Source organism: Rana temporaria, chromosome 8 (genome assembly GCF_905171775.1).
Source record: "Rana temporaria chromosome 8, aRanTem1.1, whole genome shotgun sequence".
Taxonomy (NCBI): Eukaryota; Metazoa; Chordata; class Amphibia; order Anura; family Ranidae; genus Rana; species Rana temporaria.
The window spans coordinates 97,819,650-97,840,948 of NC_053496.1; the positions used below are offsets into that span (position 1 = coordinate 97,819,650).

At 41.7% G+C, this 21,299-nt stretch overlaps 1 protein-coding gene across 1 annotated transcript in view; it reads left to right on the forward strand.

Moving 5' to 3' along the window:
* HIF1AN (hypoxia inducible factor 1 subunit alpha inhibitor) overlaps window positions 1-20,996 on the forward strand; it is a 131,133-nt gene extending 110,137 nt beyond the window's left edge. The window contains exon 8 of the mRNA XM_040362339.1: window positions 20,694-20,996. Within this exon, the coding sequence (XP_040218273.1) occupies window positions 20,694-20,828 (135 nt within the window). The 3' untranslated portion in view covers window positions 20,829-20,996. The remainder of the gene's footprint in view (window positions 1-20,693) is intronic.
* Window positions 20,997-21,299: the final 303 nt, after the last annotated feature.

Here is a 21,299-nt window from a genome sequence, read left to right on the forward strand (position 1 = left end):
TAACGTCGATGAGGAAGAAGACATCTCAGGGAGAAGACAGCACTGGGAGAGACGGCGGCGGGAGAGACAGCAGCGGGAGATACAGTGGCAGGAAAAGAATGCACCGGCAGAGATGGCGGCGGGAGAAGACGGCTCGGAAGAAGATGGCTCGGGAGAAGACAGCAGCAGGAGAAGATGGCGGCAGGAGAAGACGGCAGTGGGAGTAGACGGCGGCAGGAGAGACATTGGCGGGAGAAGAGAGCTCAGAGCTATTTTATCAAGAAAGGTCTTGTCAAAAACATAATTTTTTTTACATTTCACTGCTTTTTGAGGTGAATGGGTTGGGGTATGATGTACCCGATACCCATCCGCATAGGGGGGAGGGGGCTGGTATCTGGGGGCCCCCTTCTTAAAGGAGGGCTTCCATATTCGATAAGCCCCCATCCACAGAACAGACCCTGACAACCACCGGCCAGGGTTGTCAGGAAGCGGCCCTTGTCCCCAACAACATGGAGGCAAGGTGCTTTACCACAGCCCCCCCAAAGTACCCAACCCCCCATTTTGAGGACATCCAGTCTGGCATGGTTCAGGAGGGGGTGGGGCACTCGCTTGTCCCCTCACTTTCCTGACCTGCCGGGTTGCATGCTCAGATATGGGTCTGGTATGAATTTTGGGGGGACCCCATGCCATTTAAAAATGGCTTGGTATAGACCTGGGTGGGGAACCCACGCCATTTTCTTTTGCATTATTATTTTTTGCCTGCAATTTTTTTGGCTTCTTGGCCCCCTCCTTAACAACCAGCTATATACAGTTTGTTTACAGTGCATTTAAAGAGAAAAAATATGCAAAATGCATAAAAAGTGCATGCAAAAGCGCATAAAAAATTTAAAATGCAAAAGGCAAAAAACATACCTGAAAAACGCATCAAGCACAGCGGCATAGATGTGAACCTAGACTTATGCCCCGTACACACAATCAGAATTTCCGATGGCCTAAAATCCGATGGAATTCCATTCAAGCTGTCTTGCATACAAACTGTCAGACCAAATTGCGACCGTCCAAAACGCGGTGACGTAAATCTCTACGACGAGCCGAGAAAAATGAAGTTCAATGCTTCTGAGCATATGTGTCAGCTTGATTCTGAGCATGCATGGGTTTTTTCTCCATCGGAGTTGCACACAGACGATAGGAATTTCCTATCGTTTTTTTTCCATCGGGAAAAAAATAAAACATGTTCTATTTCTAAACACTGACGGAAAAAAGTCCGATGGGGCCCACACACAATCAAAATTTCAGATGAAAAAAGTCCATCTGACTTTTTTCATCGGAAATTCCGATTGTATGTACGCGGCATTAGTATTCAGTCACTTTAGATTATTAACTCACACTCACCTCAGTTCAGGACATTGTTCAGTGAGATCAGATAAACAGTCAATGTGACCTTACAATGGGTGCGATGTGAAACAAATCATGCCACCACTGATGTCCAGTTTTCAGAGACCAGTTTTCAGAGATTTCCTCTAAACACTATTTAAATTATGAAACACAATGACTTTTTACAGGGTTGCTTTGAGGCAAACTGGGGACATGTGCAAATATAAAGTGGTGGCCCTATACATACATCATTCCAGCTCCATGCACCTGGGCCATTCTGCCAGCTGGGACCTTGGAGAGATTGAGAGCTAGTTTACCCCCTGTAGCGCCAACCCTACTTATTTTATTCATCATAGCTAAAAGAATAAAAATCCCTCAAAGATTCAAAACCAAAAAAAGGGTATTTTTGCCAAAGTGCAAAAAACAAAAACCTGCCTTACTGAAGTGTTAGATGTAATGCATACATACTGAACATTTAAAGGGGTTGTAAAGGTTATTTTTTTATTTTCTAAATAGGTTCCTTTAACCACTTGACCACCAGGCACGTAAACCCACTTAATAACCAGACCAATTTTCAGCTTTCGGTGCTCTCACAATTTGAATGACAATTACTCAGTCATACAACATTGTACTCAAATGAAATTTTCGTCCTTTTTTTCACACAAATAGAGCTTTCTTTTGGTGGTATTTAATCACCGTTGGGTTTTTTATTTTTTTTTGCACTATAAGAGAAAAAGAAATAAAAATTCTTTAAAAAAAAATGAATTTTTCTATGTTTCTGTTATAAAATTTAGCAAATTTAGTATTTTTTCTTCATTCTTTTGCATAATGTGAAAGATGAAGTTACGCCGAGTAAATAGATACCCAACATGTCACCCTTCAAAACTGCACACGCTCGTGGAATGGCGCCAAACGTTGCTACTTAAAAATCCCCATAGGTGACGTTGCAGGGTATTGTGGGGTATTACAGAGTATTGTGGGGTATTGCAGAGTATTGTGGGGTATTGCAGAGTAGTGTGGGGTATTGCAAAGTATTGCACAGTTTGGTTATGTTGCAGAGTATTGTTATGGGGCAGGGATGGCTGAGCAGGGATGAATGGCTGGATCTGTGACTGCATTTGTCACAGATCCAGCCCACAGCACTTGTGCTGCATCCGCTCTCTCCCCTCTCCTCTCACACTGTACAGTTCGGTACAGAGAGGGGAGGGAGGAACCGGCGTCATCACATGACGCCGGTTTGTTTACAAGTGATCGCTCCATCATTGGACGGAGAGATCACGTGGTAAACCGCCGATATCAGCAACGATTTACAGTGATCCGTGATGTGCCAGGTCCGGAGGACCCGGCGGTCACGGACATTCCCGTGTGCGCGCCCCAGGGGGCACGCGGGAGCGTGATTCTGGGAGGAAGTCCTTGGACGTCCTCCCAGAGTTAAGGAACCGCCTTGTATACGTCTTTCGTCTATAGGGCGGTGATTAAGTGGTTAAGCTAGTGCATTGTTGGTTCACTTACCTTTTCCTTCAATTTCCCTTCTAAATGTTTTTTTCTTTGTCTAAATTTCTCACTTCCTGTTTCTTCTCAATCAGTAAGCTTGCCCCCATAATCCGAGCCGTTCAGGCTGGGGGTTAGTCAGCCAGAACAGCTTACTGAGGAGGAACAGGAAAAGAGAAATTCAGACAAAGAAAACAAAGAAAAAAAACATTTAGAAGGGAAATCGAAGGAAGGGGTAAGCGAACCAACAATGCACTAGCTTAAAGGAACCTATTTAGAAAATAAAAAACAAACCTTTACAACCCATTTTACAACGTGCTGGAGAACATAGAACTTACATATTGCTTTTTTGCTTGATTGAATATTTGAAGTGAACACAAGTTTAGTTTTTATCTCTTTACCTCACATCACCCTTTAGTAAGTCAAATCCAAAGGGACTTTTTACTTGCTCCTTGTCAAAAGAAACATTGGTGGATTGGAAAAAGTAATCATTTTTTTTTATTTTTTTTATTACCACTAATGATATCTTCACACCTAGACCACAATCTCACAAGCTTTATATACTCAGTGATAAGTCAGGATAGCACTCATTCTATTTGATATGGTTATTTTAATAGCTTTTGTTTTCATTACTTATAACCACATCATTCCCCAACCAAAGTGATTAATGACAGATGTTTTTAAACCATATGGACATTTGAATAAAGTGAAAGGAGGATGGTAATAGAAAAAAAAACGACATCACAGTTTTTCCATCTGTATTTAAAACCTCAATGTATTTTGACTTCTAATTTGATCCCAGACCCTCTATTATTTTTAAGGAGAACAAATTATTTGATAATTCTGAGCTTTTAGTAATGATCCCTTTTACGTGCTACAAAAATGATGGAACATTTTCACTCTTTCAATATATTTTTTTTTTATTTTTTTTTGTAAAGGCACCTAATTAATCAGAAATGACAGCTTTTCCTCTCCCAGATGTGTCTGCCAGGAAGGTTTCAGCTTTTATTAATTGATTTGAGTGTTCTTGTGGTAGTACACAACATGTAATTGTAATGTATGTTTATGATCAGACATGTTCCGCATTGCTGAGAGATTCATTACCTGTCTGCTTCGGATCAGCTCTGTGTAAGTGGCAATGGGGCAAGAGCATTAGAAGCGAGGGCAAGAGGGGTTAAACGAAATGCGTTCTTTGATAATATGGATATAGAAATGAGTCATTCAAACTGTGGGGCTGACTATCTACAGTTGCAAAATAAAGTATTTTACTGACAATACATATTTTTTTTCATTGTCTGACTTAATTCTTGAAATGATTAATGGCTGTAGGTACTTCCCTAATGGCTGTGATTGTTTGCAGCATTATATTATTGTTGATTTGTATCCTGGGAAATGTCACATTGCATTAAAACAATGTCACAAACCACAACATTTCACATGTGATTTTTATCATTTCTGTACAATGTTTTGTAATGTCCAAGCTAACTCATATGGGTTAAAATGTCCACTTTTGTCTAAAGTTGGTGTGACAAGGTGAACCTATAAGAGGAAGTGCCTGATCAAGGACCTTCATGACATTATTACTAGGTATTATTTACTGAAAGCTGCAGATTTTAAAATATATCAAATTATCTTTTAAATTATATGCACTTGTTAAAGCTTAAATGGGATTTTAGTAATGGGGGCAGATCCACAAAGATCTGCCCCGGCGCATCATATCTGAGATACGCTACGCCGCCGTACCTTACCTGGCTTTGGTTCGAATCCATAAAGATTTTGCGCCGTAAGTTACGGCGGCGTAGTGTATCTCAAGCGGCGTAACGGCGCGGAATTCAAATTGGGCGGGTAGGGGGCGTGTTTCATTTAAATGAAGCGTGTCCCGGCGCCGAACGAACTGCACATGCACCGTCCCTAAATTTCCCGCCGTGCATTGCACAAAATGACGTCGCAAGGACGTCATTGGTTTTGACCTGGACGTAAATTACGTCCATCCCGATTCACGAACGACTTACGCAAAAAAAAAAAACAATTTGAAATTATATGCGGGAACGACGGCCATACTTAACATTGAGTACGCCACGAAATAGCAGCTTTAACTATACGCCGAAAAAAGCCGACTAGAGACGACGTAAAGGAATGTGCCGGCCGCTCGTACGTTCGTGGATCGTCGGAAATAGCTAATTTGCATACTCGACGCGGAAAACGAAAGGAACGCCACCCAGCGGACGCCGAAGAATTGCATCTTAGATCCGAAGGCGTACGAAGACGTACGCCTGTCAGATCTAACCCAGATGCCGTTGTATCTTGGTTTGAGGATTCAAACTAAAGATACGACGCGGGAAATTTGAAAGTACGCCGGCGTATCAGTAGATACGCCGGCGTACTCTCTCTGTGGATCTGCCCCAGTGTGTTTACATCTATTTTAAAAGTTGGGTCTACCCAAACTGAATACTTTGATTTTTTGTTGATATATCCTTGGCTTTCTTTTAGTTTTTGTGAATATTTGTGGTGACATTTTTGTACCTGTGTTCTCTGGTCTGGTTCTTTGGCTGCCATAACAGTTGACTTTTACCCTTGCTTGATGTTTTGTGTCACATGTCACAGTCATAGGTGTGCACCTCAAAGTTCCAACACATACAGTATGCCAGTATGACATATATACTGGCCTCTTTCCCGCTCTTCATCCTGAAACAATGGGGGAAGGGGGAGACCCGGGCAGCAGAAAGAGGAACAGAAGGGTTGGCGGGGGTGGCATATATTGGTACCAATTCCCTGTATTTGCCTCCTGTGGCAGCTGAATGTCAGCGAGAGGGAGAGGAGGAGAAGCCTACTTTTGCCTACTGCAGGAGGAAAATACAGATCTCCACCTCCTTTGCTTTCCAGATTCTGGGGTTTGGCAAGGAAGAGTCAAGGTTTACCTGTCACCTGCCCACTAGCAATAGGTAGATTATGATTGACAGGTTGCCAATTCCAGGATTAGGGTGTGCCCAGGCACACCTGGCACACCCCTTGCGCATGCCTATGGTCACAGCATATACTTTAATCTTTGTAACATCAGCATTGTAATAACAATACAAGCAATAGTTAGTACTGGCAATCCAATATAAAGTTACTCAAAAAATCTCCTTTCATGCTATGATTGTTGCTTGTCTGCTGGTCATATTTTCCCACAACTTTCTGGATTCCCTGCATGCTGGGCAGCTTCTCATCTGCAGTACCCCCTCTTGATGGCTTAGTTACTTAGCAGCATTAAATGGTTGGTGGACTACTGATCCCAGCCAATCCGACTGGCAAACCCTGTGCCCTCAGGCCACAGCGATTTGTCACAAAACCCCACGGTCTCTCCTCTGGCCTTGCACTCAGCTCCCCTAGCATGCCTCTTCCAGATATCCACTGTGCCTCACTCACTGAACTTCTCCTGCCCTACGTCCTTCATGAACAATTTGCCCGGACCGTGCATACAGACTGCTTCTCCTGGTCCTCTGTTTCAGGACACCTCTCCAAGACCGTGGCTCCCTCCCAGCTCCCAAGCTCCTCCACCGAGGCATGCACCCCCCCAGATGGGGGTGGGCCTCCTGCTGCAGTCTAACACTCCATTATTCACTTCACCCAGCTGACAACTCCCTTCCAGTGGGCTGGACCTGAGTTTATGTAGGAGGCCTGCCCCCGCCAATTCCTGCCAATTCCAGCTCCTCACATGAACTCCCTGTCACTCAAGTCACCAGTCCTGCCCCTCTTCTAGAACATTTTCCCTGGAAGCAGGGGAGGTGCCCAAGAACTAAAGGGCAGTTGGTCATACCCACTGCTACACTAACCACTCCCTGCCCCCAGATCAAAACAAGCAGGCCTAGCATGCAGCAAAGGCCTGCCTAAATTTACCTGCCTGGCAGCTATCACCAAAAACCTTACCTCAAGCACCTACCTATGGTAGAGGGCGCTACATCTATATTGCAATCTTTTTATTAGTGATAACAAAAATACAGTATAAAGTACCAAGTACAAAGCAAGGAGAGACGCAATGCTCTCAGGTTATCATACGGGTATAACATAAATTGCATTGAGAGTGCTTAGAAAAAAATTGCAAATAACATTATATCACACACACACTATATTGCCAAAAGTATTGGGACGTCTGCCTTTATACGCACATGAACTTTAATGGCATCCCAGCCTTAGTCCATAGGATTCAATATTGAGTTGGCCCATCCTTTGCAGCCATAACAGCTTCAACTCTTCTGGGAAGGCTGTCCACCTTATATCTTTTATATCTTTTGCAGACAAATGCAGTGAAAAATCTGGTGCAGCTCTACATAGAAATCATACTTTATATAATGACAGGGTGAGTATTGCTGCAAGACCTGCTTTTCTGTTTTAACCAGCAATTTTTTTAATGGTTTGCTTATGATGGAGTTGGGCTTCAAACATTTTATCTGAAAGGAAACATCTTTTGTGCATTTTGTGAATCCTGTTTCATTGGGTTCACCCTGCAAAAATGAAGTGTAAAACAAACATGGTTCAGTCAGATAACAAATAGTAAAAAAAAAAAGATACTGTATATAATTTTATAAAATGAAACAGTTAAGAAATCAACACAATTGACCCCAACTCATAATAGTTTCTCTTTAAGAAAGGTGTCACAAGGTTATTTCTATAAAACAATGATATTCAAAACGTCTCCGACTCATGAGAAGGTTGTGAGAGGCACTGATCCAAGCTGTACACTGATTCAATGTTAGTGGTGACACTGGCACTGAAGTTTTCTCTGTAGACTAGATGTGTTCCTGCTTCCTTCTTACACTCTGTCAGCCAGCTGATGCATGTACACCCAGAATAGCGATTTCAGAGACCTTAGTGATTAGACAAAATCCCTGAAGATAGGTTGATGACATCACCCTAAAAACAGAGGATTGGAGAGAAGAAGCATATATAAAACACAATTTGCCTTTTTTCTTATCAAAAATATTAGATTTTTAAGTTGCCATGTGCAAAGCATCATCATAATTACCTTTGTGAAAAAATGTTGTTCTCTAATGGTAGGTGATGAGAAACATGGTGGTCTACTCCATTGCCCAACTGACATTTTTTTAGGGTTGTAGTTATGTATCTGAATCTTTAACTTATCTGTGGCCTGTGATCATGGGCCCTTGTTGGAGTCTTGCATTAATGGATTGCAATAGAAGGCCTGTTACTAACTAGTGATAAGCATGACTTAAAGTCTAGCATGCAATCATTGGATCAGTCAAGAACTTCTTGGAGGTAACAGTAGGCTCCTCCTGCCTGGATCAGAGATGTATTTTAATTTACAGGGAGATTTTTGAACTCATTGAAAAAATCTTCACATGAGCTAAATAAATCCCTTCCACTGTAATGGAGAACATAGCAAAAGGTTAAAGTACTGTATCTGGCCCGCTGGCACCGGTCCCTGGACACATCCCATTTGAGTACAGGCATATATCCTCCTGCTGATTGTTCTGCCTTATGACCTATTTTAGATATATTTGGAATCGTTTGAATTTATTATAAGGTTTTTGTTATGGTATATTATGTTGGGGGGGGGGGGGGGGGTCAACTGAATCCATGGAGGTCACAGTTACAGATAATGTAACACAGCAGATTTATTTTTTAGGTCCACTACAGACAAAATAAAGGATGGTAGGCTTTACAACAGAACAAACAAATGAAACACTTATTGTAACAACTATTTTCCTGATGCCAGAGCAGATAATACACCATAGCTCCCAACTGTCCCTCTTTTGGAATCAAATGCATCTTTGCTTGTGTAGACAAAAAATCTGCCATCGGCAATGCAAGTCAGAATACACTTAGGGGTGTCCATTTGTTACAGAGATCACATATCAATGTTTGCTGGACGTTGCATTGTTATTTCAATTCAATCGATGTAGGCCACCATGTGGAGCCTGCAATATTCCCCCAAAGTTCACAGTGTAAACCAGTGTTTAATTTGTGCAATCAAAGCGGAACTAAACCCACTGATTCCACTTCCACAAAACACTTAGGCTGGGTTCACATATGTGCGAAATGGATGCGTGTTTCTTCGCATCCAATTCGCATGACTTGTGAGTGTGCCTGGTTTACAATGGAGCCGGATTACACATTTCTGAGGTGGCTGCAGCCCTCATTCCAAAAGGGTCCTCTGCGTGTTTGGGTCTGGTTCAGGTGCAAATTCAGGCAATATTTGGACCTGATTGGCACCTGCACTGGTGAACAGGGACAAACTGGACCCCATGCTGGGGGCCCATATGTGAACCCAGGCCTTTCATTCTAGGCACGCTGTGACATTTCCAGTCATGGCAGAAATTGTTGGCACCCCAGATATTTTTCAAGAAAATCAAGTATTTCTCACAGAAAAGTATTGCAGTAACATATGTTTTGCTATACACGTGTGTATTCCCTTTGTGTGTATTGAAACAAAACAAAAAAAGGGAGGAAAAACAGCAAATTGGACATTATGTCATACAGAACTCTAAAAATGGGCTGGCCAAAATTCTTGGCATCCTTTCAAAATTGTGGTTAAATAAGATTGTTTCATGCATGTGATGGTCCTTTAAACTCACCGGGGGCAAGTAACAGGTGTGGGCAATATGAAAATCACAACTGAAAGCAGATAAAAAGGAGAGAAGTTCACTTAGTCTTTGCATTGGGTGTCTGTGTGTGCCACACTAAGCAAGGACAACAGAAAGAGGAGAAGAGAACTGTCTGAGGACTTGAGAACCAAAATTGTGGAAAAATAACAACAATCTCAAGGTTACAAGTCCATTTCCAGAGATCTAGATTTGCCTTTGTCCACAGTGCGCAGTATTATCAAGAAGTTTGCAACCCATGGCACTGTAGCTAATCGCTCTGAACGTGGACGGAAGAAAAAAATTGATGAAAGGTTGCAACGCAGCATAGTCCGGATGGTGGATACGCAGCCCCAAACAAGTTCTAAAGAAACTCAAGCTGTCCTGCAGGCTCAGGGAGCATCAGTGTCAGCGCCAACTATCCGTCAAAATTTAAATGAAATGAAATGCTATGGCAGGAGACCCAGGAGGACCCCACTGCTGACACAGAGACATAAAAAAGCAAGACTACAGTTTGCCAAAATGTACTTGAGTAAGCCAAAATCCTTTCTGGGAAAATGTCTTGTGGACAGATGAGACCAAGATAGAGCTTTTTGGTAAAGCACATCATTCTACTGTTTATCGAAAACAGAATGAGTCCTACAAAGAAAAGAACACAGTACCTACAGTCAAATATGTTGGAGGTTCAATGATGTTTTGGGGTTGTTTTGCTGCCTCTGGCACTGGGTGCCTTGAATGTGTGCAAGGCATCATGAAATCTGAGGATTACCTAAGGATTTTGGGTCACACTGTAGAGCCCAGTGTCAGAAAGCTGGGTTTGCGTCTGAGATCTTGGGTCTTCTAGCAGGACAATGACCCCAAACATGCGTCAAAAATAACCCAGGAATGGATGGCAACAAAGCGCTGGAGAGTTCTAAAGTGGCCAGCAATGAGTCCAGATCTAAATCCCATTGAACACCTGTGGAGAGATCTTAAAATTTATGTTGGGAAAAGGCGCCCTTCCAATAAGAAAGACCTGGAGCAGTTTGCAAAGGAAGAGTGGTCCAAAATTCCAGGTGAGAGGTGTAAGAAGCTTATTGATGGTTATAGGAAGCGACTGATTTCAGTTATTTTTTCCAAAGGGTATGCAACCAAATATTAAGTTAAGGGTGCCAAGAATTTTGACCAGCCCATTTTTGGAGTTTTGTGTGACATTATGTCCAATTTGCTTTTTCCCCCCTCCCTTTTTTTGTTTTGTTCCAATACAGACAAAGGGAATAAACATGTGTATAGCAAAACATGTGTTACTGCAATACTTTTCTGTGAGAAAAGCTTGATTTTCTGGAAAAATTTCTGGGGTGCCAACAATTTCGGCCATGACTAGAAATGTCACAGTTGATTGTGCTCTTGACTGAACTGTCAAGCCATCAAATAGCTGGTGTCATAACTAATCACATGTGCAGTATCATGGCAACTGCAGATTAAACAGAGGCTATCTTTCTTTCTGTTAAAAAAAAACAGAGGCTAGGATTACAGCTTCCTTGGTTGTAAAGGATATATATATATTTTTTTTTTCTTAAAATATTTTTTACTGAAACATTTTTCATTTACATACAAAAAAAAATTCCCTTTCAACGATTCCCCATCCACAACCCCAAAACACTGAGGCCGCGTACACACGGTCGAATATGTCGGCTGAAACTGGTCCGCGGACCAGTTTCCGCGGACATGTCCGACCGTGTGTACGGCTTAGCGGACAGGTTTCCAGCGGACAAAAGTTTCTTAGCAAGCTATGTCCGATGGTTAGTACACCTAATCGGACATGTCCGCTGGTTATGACGTGTAACCAGCGTCCCGAAATCCCGCGCATGCGTCAAATTGATTTGACGCATGCGTGGAAGCATTGCACTTCCGTGTTTGAGAATGTCGGTGTCTTCTACGTCACTGCGTTCTCTGTCCGCAGGGATTTTGGTCTGATGGTGTGTACACACATCAGACCAAAAGCTCCCAGGAGACATGTCCGATGAAAACGATCCGCGGACCGTTTTCATCGGACATGTCTCCTCGTGTGTATGGGGCCTTACATTCAAAATATAAATTTTGTGTTTACAGTACATACGGTACTTATCCCATAAACACATACTTCCCTACATTCCACATACAGCCATACCTCCATCTTCAAACCATATATGTTTACTCAGCATTCCTATATACAACGGGATTTTCCTGTTTACTCATACCTCACTCAATCTACATTAACCCCTACCACCCCCATTTACTCATACGATCCCATTATTTCTGTAAAGGATAGTTTAGTTCAACATTAATGCAGCAATAGTGACTAGAAGATAAGCCAGTCACATGACTTTAATAGGTGATGTGACAATACTTTAATCTTTTATTTTTTTCCCCCTTTTCCTATTGATTTAAGACCACTCCACTGTCTTTGGGGTTCTAAAACAACTAAGCACACGTGTAAAGCAAATTGCTGTGCATTATACATTTTTTATAAATTTGTGCATCTTTTTCCTTTTTTTACGCATCGGCATGGCTGCAGTAAGATCATGCTGCTGCTTTATACATACGTCTTTGCTTTGCTGCTTTATACAGTGTCTATGCTGTTGGCATAGACTTGCATGGGGCTGCTGTTCTAAACAGTATTGTGAGTTCCAAAATAGATGGCATCTTTTAAAAATAGTATTTCCTAAATTGTATTATGCAGTATGTATACAGGACTAAAGGACTAAACCTGTAGAGAATTAGGGGTGACTGTATTATTGTATTATGCTGTTTCCATTAGTTTCCACAATAAAAGTAACTACTTTCTATAGGCTTCTCATTTGTTTGTAAGTAATTGGTGTTCGAAGGCCAGATAGGGTGTTGGCTAAAAGTTTAAAGTAAAAGTAAAGTATTTTTGTGGGGGCTAGTATGAGTGATATGATTTATGGACAACCCGAAGCACAGTTGCTAATCTGTTGTAATATTGGAAATCTGCTTGCGTAGAACCATAGGCTATAAATAAAAAGCTTAACCAAAATGCCTGGCAAATCCGGCGTTATCTGCTGTAATCTTCCATTCCACCTCTGCGTACCAGGTCCCTCTTTACTATCTTCTCTTCTTACATCATCAGGGGCTGGTCCCTAATGCTACACATTATTCTGGAGATGTCCCTGAAGCCTCCTGGGATGCATGACATTAGTATTTCAGGAGGGTGACATCATTCTTACCAAGGCAGGAAAGCCAGGAATGCAAGCTTTGTAAGGTATTTTAGGAAATTAAAAACTTTTAATGTACAAATGAAGGTGTGGGAAGGAGGAAAACGAAAAAAAAGTGATTACAGATGGTGATGGTCTACTTTAAATGTCTGTCCAGTGGATAAATAGTGTATGTTTCTAAATTCACAAATCTTACCAACACAAAATTCCACCCCAAACTAAAAACCAGTTGTGAGCTTCCTTGGTCTGTGCCCTCATCTATCTTAGCTATCTTAGCTGACCTGCAGAGTCATAAAAGTACACTTCCAAGTGGATGCTGCAATAGCAAAGGCGCTGAGGGCCCAGTCACACCACATAGTACATATTATAGATAAAGTCGGCAATTGGGGGAGAATTAATAAAATGTATCTTAAAGAGGGGGTTCACCCTATAAACATTTTTTTTCTAGCATTAAATTAAGCATAGTAGCGCGAGCTACAGTATGCCTGTATTTATTTTTTTTGCCCCGTACTCACTGTTTAATCCTATAGTGAAGATTCCGACTCCCCGCGGGGAATGGGCGTTCCTATCCAGAGGGAAGATGATTGACGGCCGGCTCTGGCGCGTCACGCTTCTCCGGAAATAGCCGAAATAGGTGAAGAGCCGAAACCTACTCTGGCTATCTTCGGGGAGCGTGACGTGCCATAGCCGGCCGTCGATCATCTTCCCTCTGGATAGGAACCCCCATTCCCCGCGGGGAGTCGGAATCTTCACTATAGGATTGCACAGTGAGTACGGGGCAAAATAAATAAATACAGGCATACTGTAGCTCGCGCTACTATGCTTAATTTGATGCTAAAATGTTGTTATGGAGGGTGAACCACCGCTTTAATGTTGTCCAAGAAGTGCACATGTCCCAAGCAGAGCCAACACAGTGTTGGCTCTGTTTGGGACATGTGTACTTCTTGGACGAAATAAAGAGAAATGTTATTAATTCTCGTCCGATTGACAACTTTATCTACATGGAATAACTTATATGTTGCGGGGTGGAGACCACCAGTCAGGCATGGTGAGCGGAAACAGATTGCTGGCCCTAATTGCATGATTGGGTTGCAGTGCTATTATCTTGCATGTGTGTTTACATACTAATGTGTGCTGGTGTGTGTTGTGAATATGCCCTGCCATGTGATGCAATGCTCCTTGCTTTCTTTTTTTTTAAACTCATGTGTGATCTTTATAGGCTACAGGGCATTGTGGTGCATTACAGCAACATGGAATGTGCTGCACAAAAATTAAAAATGTCCTAATTAATTTGACCACACACCAACACATGCATTGGTATGAACTGAAGTCACGGATATCAGGCAAATTACCTTGTTCTTGTAAACAAGCCCCAAAACATGCAACTCCTCCAATCCAATAGGCAACATTATATTGGGAAGACCATGCCTGGACTACTTGTTATGATGGAAGTGACATTATGTATGGCTGGCTATATTGTTTAGATTTATAATGAAATAATTCTTCCTAGACTCACCTGGAAACGTCTGCTGTATGCACTGCTGAACTGTTAGCACTAAATAAATGAACATGTCATCTAATGTAATGTATAGGATCCAGGGAGCACATATTGGTTTGTTAAAGTGATTCAAGCCATTAATTAACATCTGCATGTGCCCATTAAAGGGTCGCTGCACTCAAGCACTGTCTGATGCTTAAAGACTGGAACTTGTTTGTCACATACAGAGAAAACTCCTGAGTGTTTTACTATGTGTAAACAAGCAAGTGCCTCCCAGTTGAGTGTTGTCTTTAGATGACCTGCTTTTATTGCATTGCTGTGGTGTATTACCCTGGAGAGGCTGGGGTCATTGGCACATTGTTCCAGTTGGGTGTTCTTTAAAAAGGATATTGATTTTGTGTCCCCTGATCATCGTTGCAAAGTTTAAGAAGTGAGATCCAGCTCTGTCGGGTGGCACTTGGCTCCAAGTCAAAGAGCTATACGATAAAGAATGATACTGCTTAGAAATACATTAACATTAGGATAAATGATGTCACACAAATCATTTTTTAGCAGATGAGGTGTTTTGTGGCAGAGCCTCAGAATTTTTCAGTTGCGTTCCAGGCTAAGGTTTACAATATACCGTTATAACTTAATGGCCTTCTATAACTAGTATTCTTCTATCAATACTTTACAGAAAATGTATAGGCTTCTTAATGTTTTTTTATGTAAACATGTTAAAGAGATTGGCTCAATGTAGATAATACTGTGTGTGTACATTTACAGTGCATCCTGAATGTATTCAAAGTAATCCACTTTTTCCACATTTTTGTTATGTTACAGCCTTATTCCAAAATGGAATAAATTCATTATTTTCCTCAAAATTCTACAACCAATACTCCATAATGACAACATGAAAGAAGTTTGTCTAAAATCGTTGCAAATTTATTATAACTATGACTGTTACTGATTAAAATTTTTGTGTTCGATTAATCGTTTTTTTTTAATCGATTAATCGACTATATTCGATTAATTTTAACGCACATACAGATCCAACTACTTTTAGCTGATCCCCTTGCAGGCTGATTCCCAGTGCAGCTACCAACCACTGGAAAAATGAATAGAAGGATACAAGAAACACACAAAGGCAGCGCTCGATGGGAATAGAATTAAAACTTTTATTGTCTTCAAGTAGGTAACAAAATAAATAATACACTGTAGATAAAATCGATGTAGCTACATAAACTGTAAAAATGGTGCGAGTAATACCAAACGGTAGCAAAAGCAGACATAAAAAAAATGTATAGCCAAGTATGATTCTGGTATAAATATGTGTACAACGATACCACTGCTGAATCCAGATGAGGAGGGGTTAACATCAGTCTGTCGGCATGTAGATGTCCCGTGAAGGGAACTATCACATCTCCCAGTGAATGGCTGTAGAATCCCAGGTTGATAGAGGGAAGTGTAACAGCCCTTGCATGTGGCAGAGGTCCCGCCGCCAAAGGAGCCCATCAGATGGACACGGCAAGCCCCGTCAGTGTCCGTGATGTCACCGGATCTCCGACTGAAGACCCAGAAGCCGGCGGAGAGGTGAGTACCAATCAAAAGAATTTTGATCGATCAAAAAAATTTACGATTAATCGAGGAATTAATAGTTAATTTCCACAGTCCTAATTATAACTAAAAAAAATCCCATGTATATAAGTATTCATAGCCTTTGCAGGACCTCTCCAGCTCTATCAGGTTGGATGGGGAGCGTTGGTGCACAGCCATTTTCAGATTTTTCTAGAGATGTTTAATTGAGTTCAAGTCTGGGCTCTGTCTGGGCCCCTCAAGGACATTAGCCAGGTGATGAGCGGTGCCTGGTTTCCTCCAGACATGACGCTTGCCATTCAGGTCAAAGTGTTCAATCTTTGTTTCATCAGACCAGAGAATTTTGTTTCTCATGGTCAGAGAGTCCTTCAGGTGACTTTTGGCAAACTCCAGACAGGATGTAATGTGCCTTTTACTAAGGAGTGTCTCCTGTCTGGCCACTCTACCATACAGGCCTGATCGAAAGAGTGCTGCAGAGATTCTTCTTGAAGGTTCTCCTCTCTCTACAGAAAAACGCTGGAACTCTGTCAGAGTGACCATCAGGTTTTGGCCACCTCCCTGATTAAGTCCCTTCTCCCCTGATCACTCAGTTTGGCCAGGCAGCCCACTCTAGGAAGAGTCCTGTTGGTTCCAAACTTCTTTGGAAGAATGCAGACATGTGCGATTTACAGTGTGCAGAATGCAGACATGTGCGATTTAGAAAACATGAAAAAAAATTGTGGGTGTTTTTACATTTTCAAAGTTGGGGGTGCCATATGTAGGATCCGCCCCGGGTGCCAAGTGGTCTAGGTACGTCCCTGCTCTAATGCAGCCTTATTCAACCTTTTTAACATGGAAGCACCCTTGAAAAGCCTTTCACGTCTCAGGGAAACCTTGCCAAGAAATACAGTATTTACAACTCACATACATTAGTGTGGACAGCAATTTGAAACATAAATAAAAGAATAAGGAATATGGTATTCCTACAGTATTTTAAACTTTGGGTTGCGCTGCACAATAAAATAATTTTATGTAATAATAAAAATAAACTAAAACAGATACTAATAATGTCAGGAAAAGAAAGGCAGGCAGTGAAAAATGTGGTATTCCCTTACATTGGGTATATTTTATGTGGTCGCCCCCTTTACACTGGTGGTTAGTGGGAGAAGGACCCACTTATACTGGTGGCCATTTTAAGATGGCTCCCTTTACTTGTGGTCAATGGGAAAAAATGCTCCTTAAAGTGGGAGATGTACTTCTTACATTGGTGGGCAATGGGAAAAATACTCCTTAGATTGTTGGTCAGTGGGAAATACACTCCTTACATTGGTAGTCACATGGAAGAATGCCCCAAATCGCTGAACACCTAAGGAAAGTTATCAATTTCAGGAGGAACCCTAGTTGCGAAAGGTTGCTCTAGTGGTTCTACCAATATCCACATTTCTACAATTCAAAAAAGGGCAAAATCAACCATTAAAAAAGTGAAGGTTACATAACAATTAGTGTTATTCAGTATATGAGTGGTAAATAGTGTTATACGTATTAATAAAGTGTAACGGAATGACAGCGGGAAGTGGTTTTCAGCCAGTGTAGCTCTTCAACAGAGTGGCACAGATGGTGGGGCAGGTAGGTATATTTCTTTGCAGGGTGACCTTTTTTTACATTATTAATATAGTGACAAGGTCACTTTAAAAATGATGTAGTAATTTTCTAATTAGTCAAATTGAAATTGTCAAGTTAACCGATACGTACTGAAGCTATTAAAGTGATATTAACCACTTCCCACCCTGCGGCAGACTATATATGGCCGCAAGGTGGCTCTCATCTGCCGGGAGGACGTCTATATATGGCAACCGGCCTCGCGCCACTGGGGGTGCGGATTTTTTTTAAATGGGATATTTATTATAGCAAAAACTAAAAAATATTGTTTTTTTTTTCAGAATTGTCGCTCTATTTTTGTTTATAGCGCAAAAACTAAAAACCGCACAGGTGATCAAATACCATCAAAAGAAAGCTCTATTTATGGGAAAAAAAGGACGTAAATTTTGTTTGGGAGCCACGTCGCACGACCGCGCAATTTACATTCAAAGCGTGACAGTGCCGGAAGCTGAAATTTCGCCTGGGCAGGAAGGGGGTATATGTACCTAGTAAGCAAGTGGTTAAAGGTTTTTCTTTGTTTTTTAATAAAAAACATGTCATACTTACCTGCTCTGTGCAGTGGTTTTGCACACAGCAGCCCCAATCCTCTTCTTCCCAGATAACAAGGATAACTTGCCACACATTTGTGGCAGTGTTGATTTGTAAGTCTTGTTAACTTGCTGCACATTTTTACCGGCAAGTTGTACACTTGCAGAGCAAATGAAGCTCAAGTTCTAGTTGACACCTTTCCAATTTGTAGTAAATTTGCGTGGCGAAACTCTAGCAAGAGCAAAGTTGCAATGGTCTACAGCAAGAGCTCTGCAAGGCTACATCATGAAAATTCAGCCACAGTGACCCCTGTGGTGGGATGATCATAACACAACATAACTGAACCAGAACTTGCAGCAGACCTGCAAAATGTTTGCAAAGAAAGTTGATCTGGAGTCATGCAATGCAAACTTGCTGCAATTGTGCAACACACTTGTGAAGCTTGGCAAGTCTAGCAATAGCTTATCTTATCTTTTCCAACTTTCAGCACAATTGATCGCTATCTGGGTTCTTGGGTCCCCTTGCAATGGACGGGGACTAAACGGATGGGGGGACTAAACTTTGCATATTCATTTTTTATTCCAATACTCAGTTTGAATTGCTTGGATTTGTGACAGGTTTACTTTTACACTTTTGCTATATATGTATTAAATAATGTATGATGCATCCTTCCTAGACCACTGGGCAGATTTGATGGTCATTGCAGAAATAAGATTAGCCTTGACTAATTTACCTTTCCTTATTGTCTGCCAGTGCCTCCAGTTTTTTTTATAGAGCTGACAACAATGAGAGTTTAAAGACTGCAGGGGAGCAAAGTAAAAAATAAAAAAAATTGTTTGTATGCTAAAACGAAAGGCTCTAATGCCGCGTACACACGATAATTTTTCTTCATGAAAAAAAACTATGGGCCAGATTCACATAGAATTGCGGCGGCGTAACGTATCGCATTTACGTTACACCGCCGCAAGTTTTACGGGGAAGTGCTTGATTCACAAAGCACTTGCCTGTAAACTTGCGGCGGCGTAGCGTAAATCCGTCCGGCGCAAGCCCGCCTAATTCAAATGGGGCGTGTATCATTTAAATTAGGCGCGTTCCCGCGCCGAACGTACTGCGCATGCTCCGTTTTGAAATTTCCCGCCGTGCTTTGCGCGAAATGACGTCGCACCGACGTAATTTTTTGAACGGCGACGTGCGTTACGTCCTTTCCTATTCACGGACGACTTACACAAAAAAAAAAATTTTAAAATTTGACGCGGGAACGACGGCCATACTTTAACATGGCAAGTCTAAATTTAAGCCAAGAAATAGCAGCTGTAACTTTACGCCGGGAAAAGCCGACTAGCGACGACGTAAGAGAATGCGACGACCGCGCGTAACTTCGTGGATCGCCGTAAACAGCTAATTAGCATACCCGACGCGGAAAACGACGCGAACTCCACCCAGCGGGCGCCGAAGCATTACACCTACGATCCGAAGGCGTACGAAGCCGTACGCCTGTCGGATCGAAGCCAGATGCCGTCGTATCTTGGTTTGAGAATTCAAACTAAAGATACGACGCGGCAAATTTGAAAGTACGCAGGAGTATCAGCAGATACTCCGGCGTACTTCTTCTGAGAATCTGGCTCTATGTTTTTCAGCATGTAGAAAAAACAAAGTTTTTCCAACTTCATCATTAAAACGACGTTGCCCACACACCGTTTTTTAAAAATGCTCTAGCAAATCGCGGTGACGTACAACACGTACAACGGCACTATAAAGGGGAAGTTCCATGCGGATGACACCACCCTTTGGGCTGCTTTAACTGATTCCGTGTTAGTAAAAGACGATTTGCACTTTTCTGTCTGTTACAGCGTGATGAATGTGCTTATTCTATTATGAACGGTAGTTTTACCAGAATGAGCGCTCCCGTCTCATAACTTGCTTCTGAGCATGCGCTGGTTTTTAACGTCATGTTAGCCCACACACGATCATTTTTTACAACCCGAAAAACGACATAGTTTAAAACGTTGTTAAAAAATGCAGCATGCTCGAAAAAAAATGTTCTCCTTTTTCAGAACCCGAAAAATGATGTGAAGCCCACACACGATCATTTTAAATGACATTTTTTTAAAACAACGTTTTTTTCATGCTGAAAAATGATCGTGTGTATGCGGCATTAGAAAAGACCTCTTGATGTTTAAGTACACTTCTTGCTTGCATGCACTAAAAGAAGGCATTTTATAGGTTATGCTAATATTTATCAGGTAGCATCTCATTCGTTCATTAGAACGTCTGTCATTTCTGAGGCATGGGGCACTTTAGCCCCTCTGTGAATCAGCTGTAGAAAGACCAGCGCTGAACAAAATAGGCGTAATAGATACTGTGCAGTTGTCTTCTCTGTGTGGATGAGAGTGTGTGTGGCAAGATGTAATCAACTGGAAAATTGCAGCGCATATAAACACATATGGTACTCAATAGATGGGCATTAGGCACAGTGACTGCAGGCGAAAAAAATTATCTGCAAATGTTTCCCAGCAAGTTTCAAAATCTTAAAGAACAATCAGATATTAGCAATTTAATGGAGTGATTCAGAGAAGCAGTGATCCTTGCTTTGGAAGAATGAATGCTTGGAGCTGGGATGACATGCGGCTGTGCGTGTGGTGACTGTGCATAGGAAATAAGCCATGTGTCTGCCCATATGAGACATGCACTAAAGCCACTGAAAACTTATAGAGCAGCCCAATGCAGGTCCCCTTGTAATCCACATTCTGCAGGTGATGGAGCACACTCCTATTGCTGCACTATTGTTATACACAAATGTAACTAAGAATTCACTTTACATCTCTCTTGTTTCAGCCTCGTTCACTTCTTCCTGATGGAAACAAAGATGGCCAAACTCAAGTGCTGATGCCCCTGAAAAATATTTTTATTGCAAGAAGCCAGAAAAATCAATGGATGGCACAAAGCAGCCAAATGCATACAAAGCTCTGAACACGACACTTTAGTTTAAAGAAGTGCCCCATTCTTGCACATTTAACCCTGGCCTAAACTATTCTACCAAAATAGATTTTAAGTTTATCATACATGGGTTTTCAATCAAGCTGGCAGATGTAAGTAGTTAATAATATGTTTGTACCCACGCTATGGTAATATGATAACTCAATATATAGGGGCAGATCCACAAAGAAATTACGCCGGCGTATCTATTGATACGCCGGCGTAATTTCAAAGTTCCCGCGTCGTATCTTTGTTTTGTATCCACAAAACAAAATACGACGACATCTCGGATGGATCCGACAGGCGTACGTCTTAGTACGCCGTCGGATCCTAGGTGCAATTTTTTGGCAGCCGCTAGGTGGCGTTTCCGTTGAATTCCGCGTCAAGTCTGTAAATTAGCTAGTTACAGCGATCCACGTACGCACATTTTTTTACGTCGTTTGCGTTCGGCTTTTTCCGGCGTAT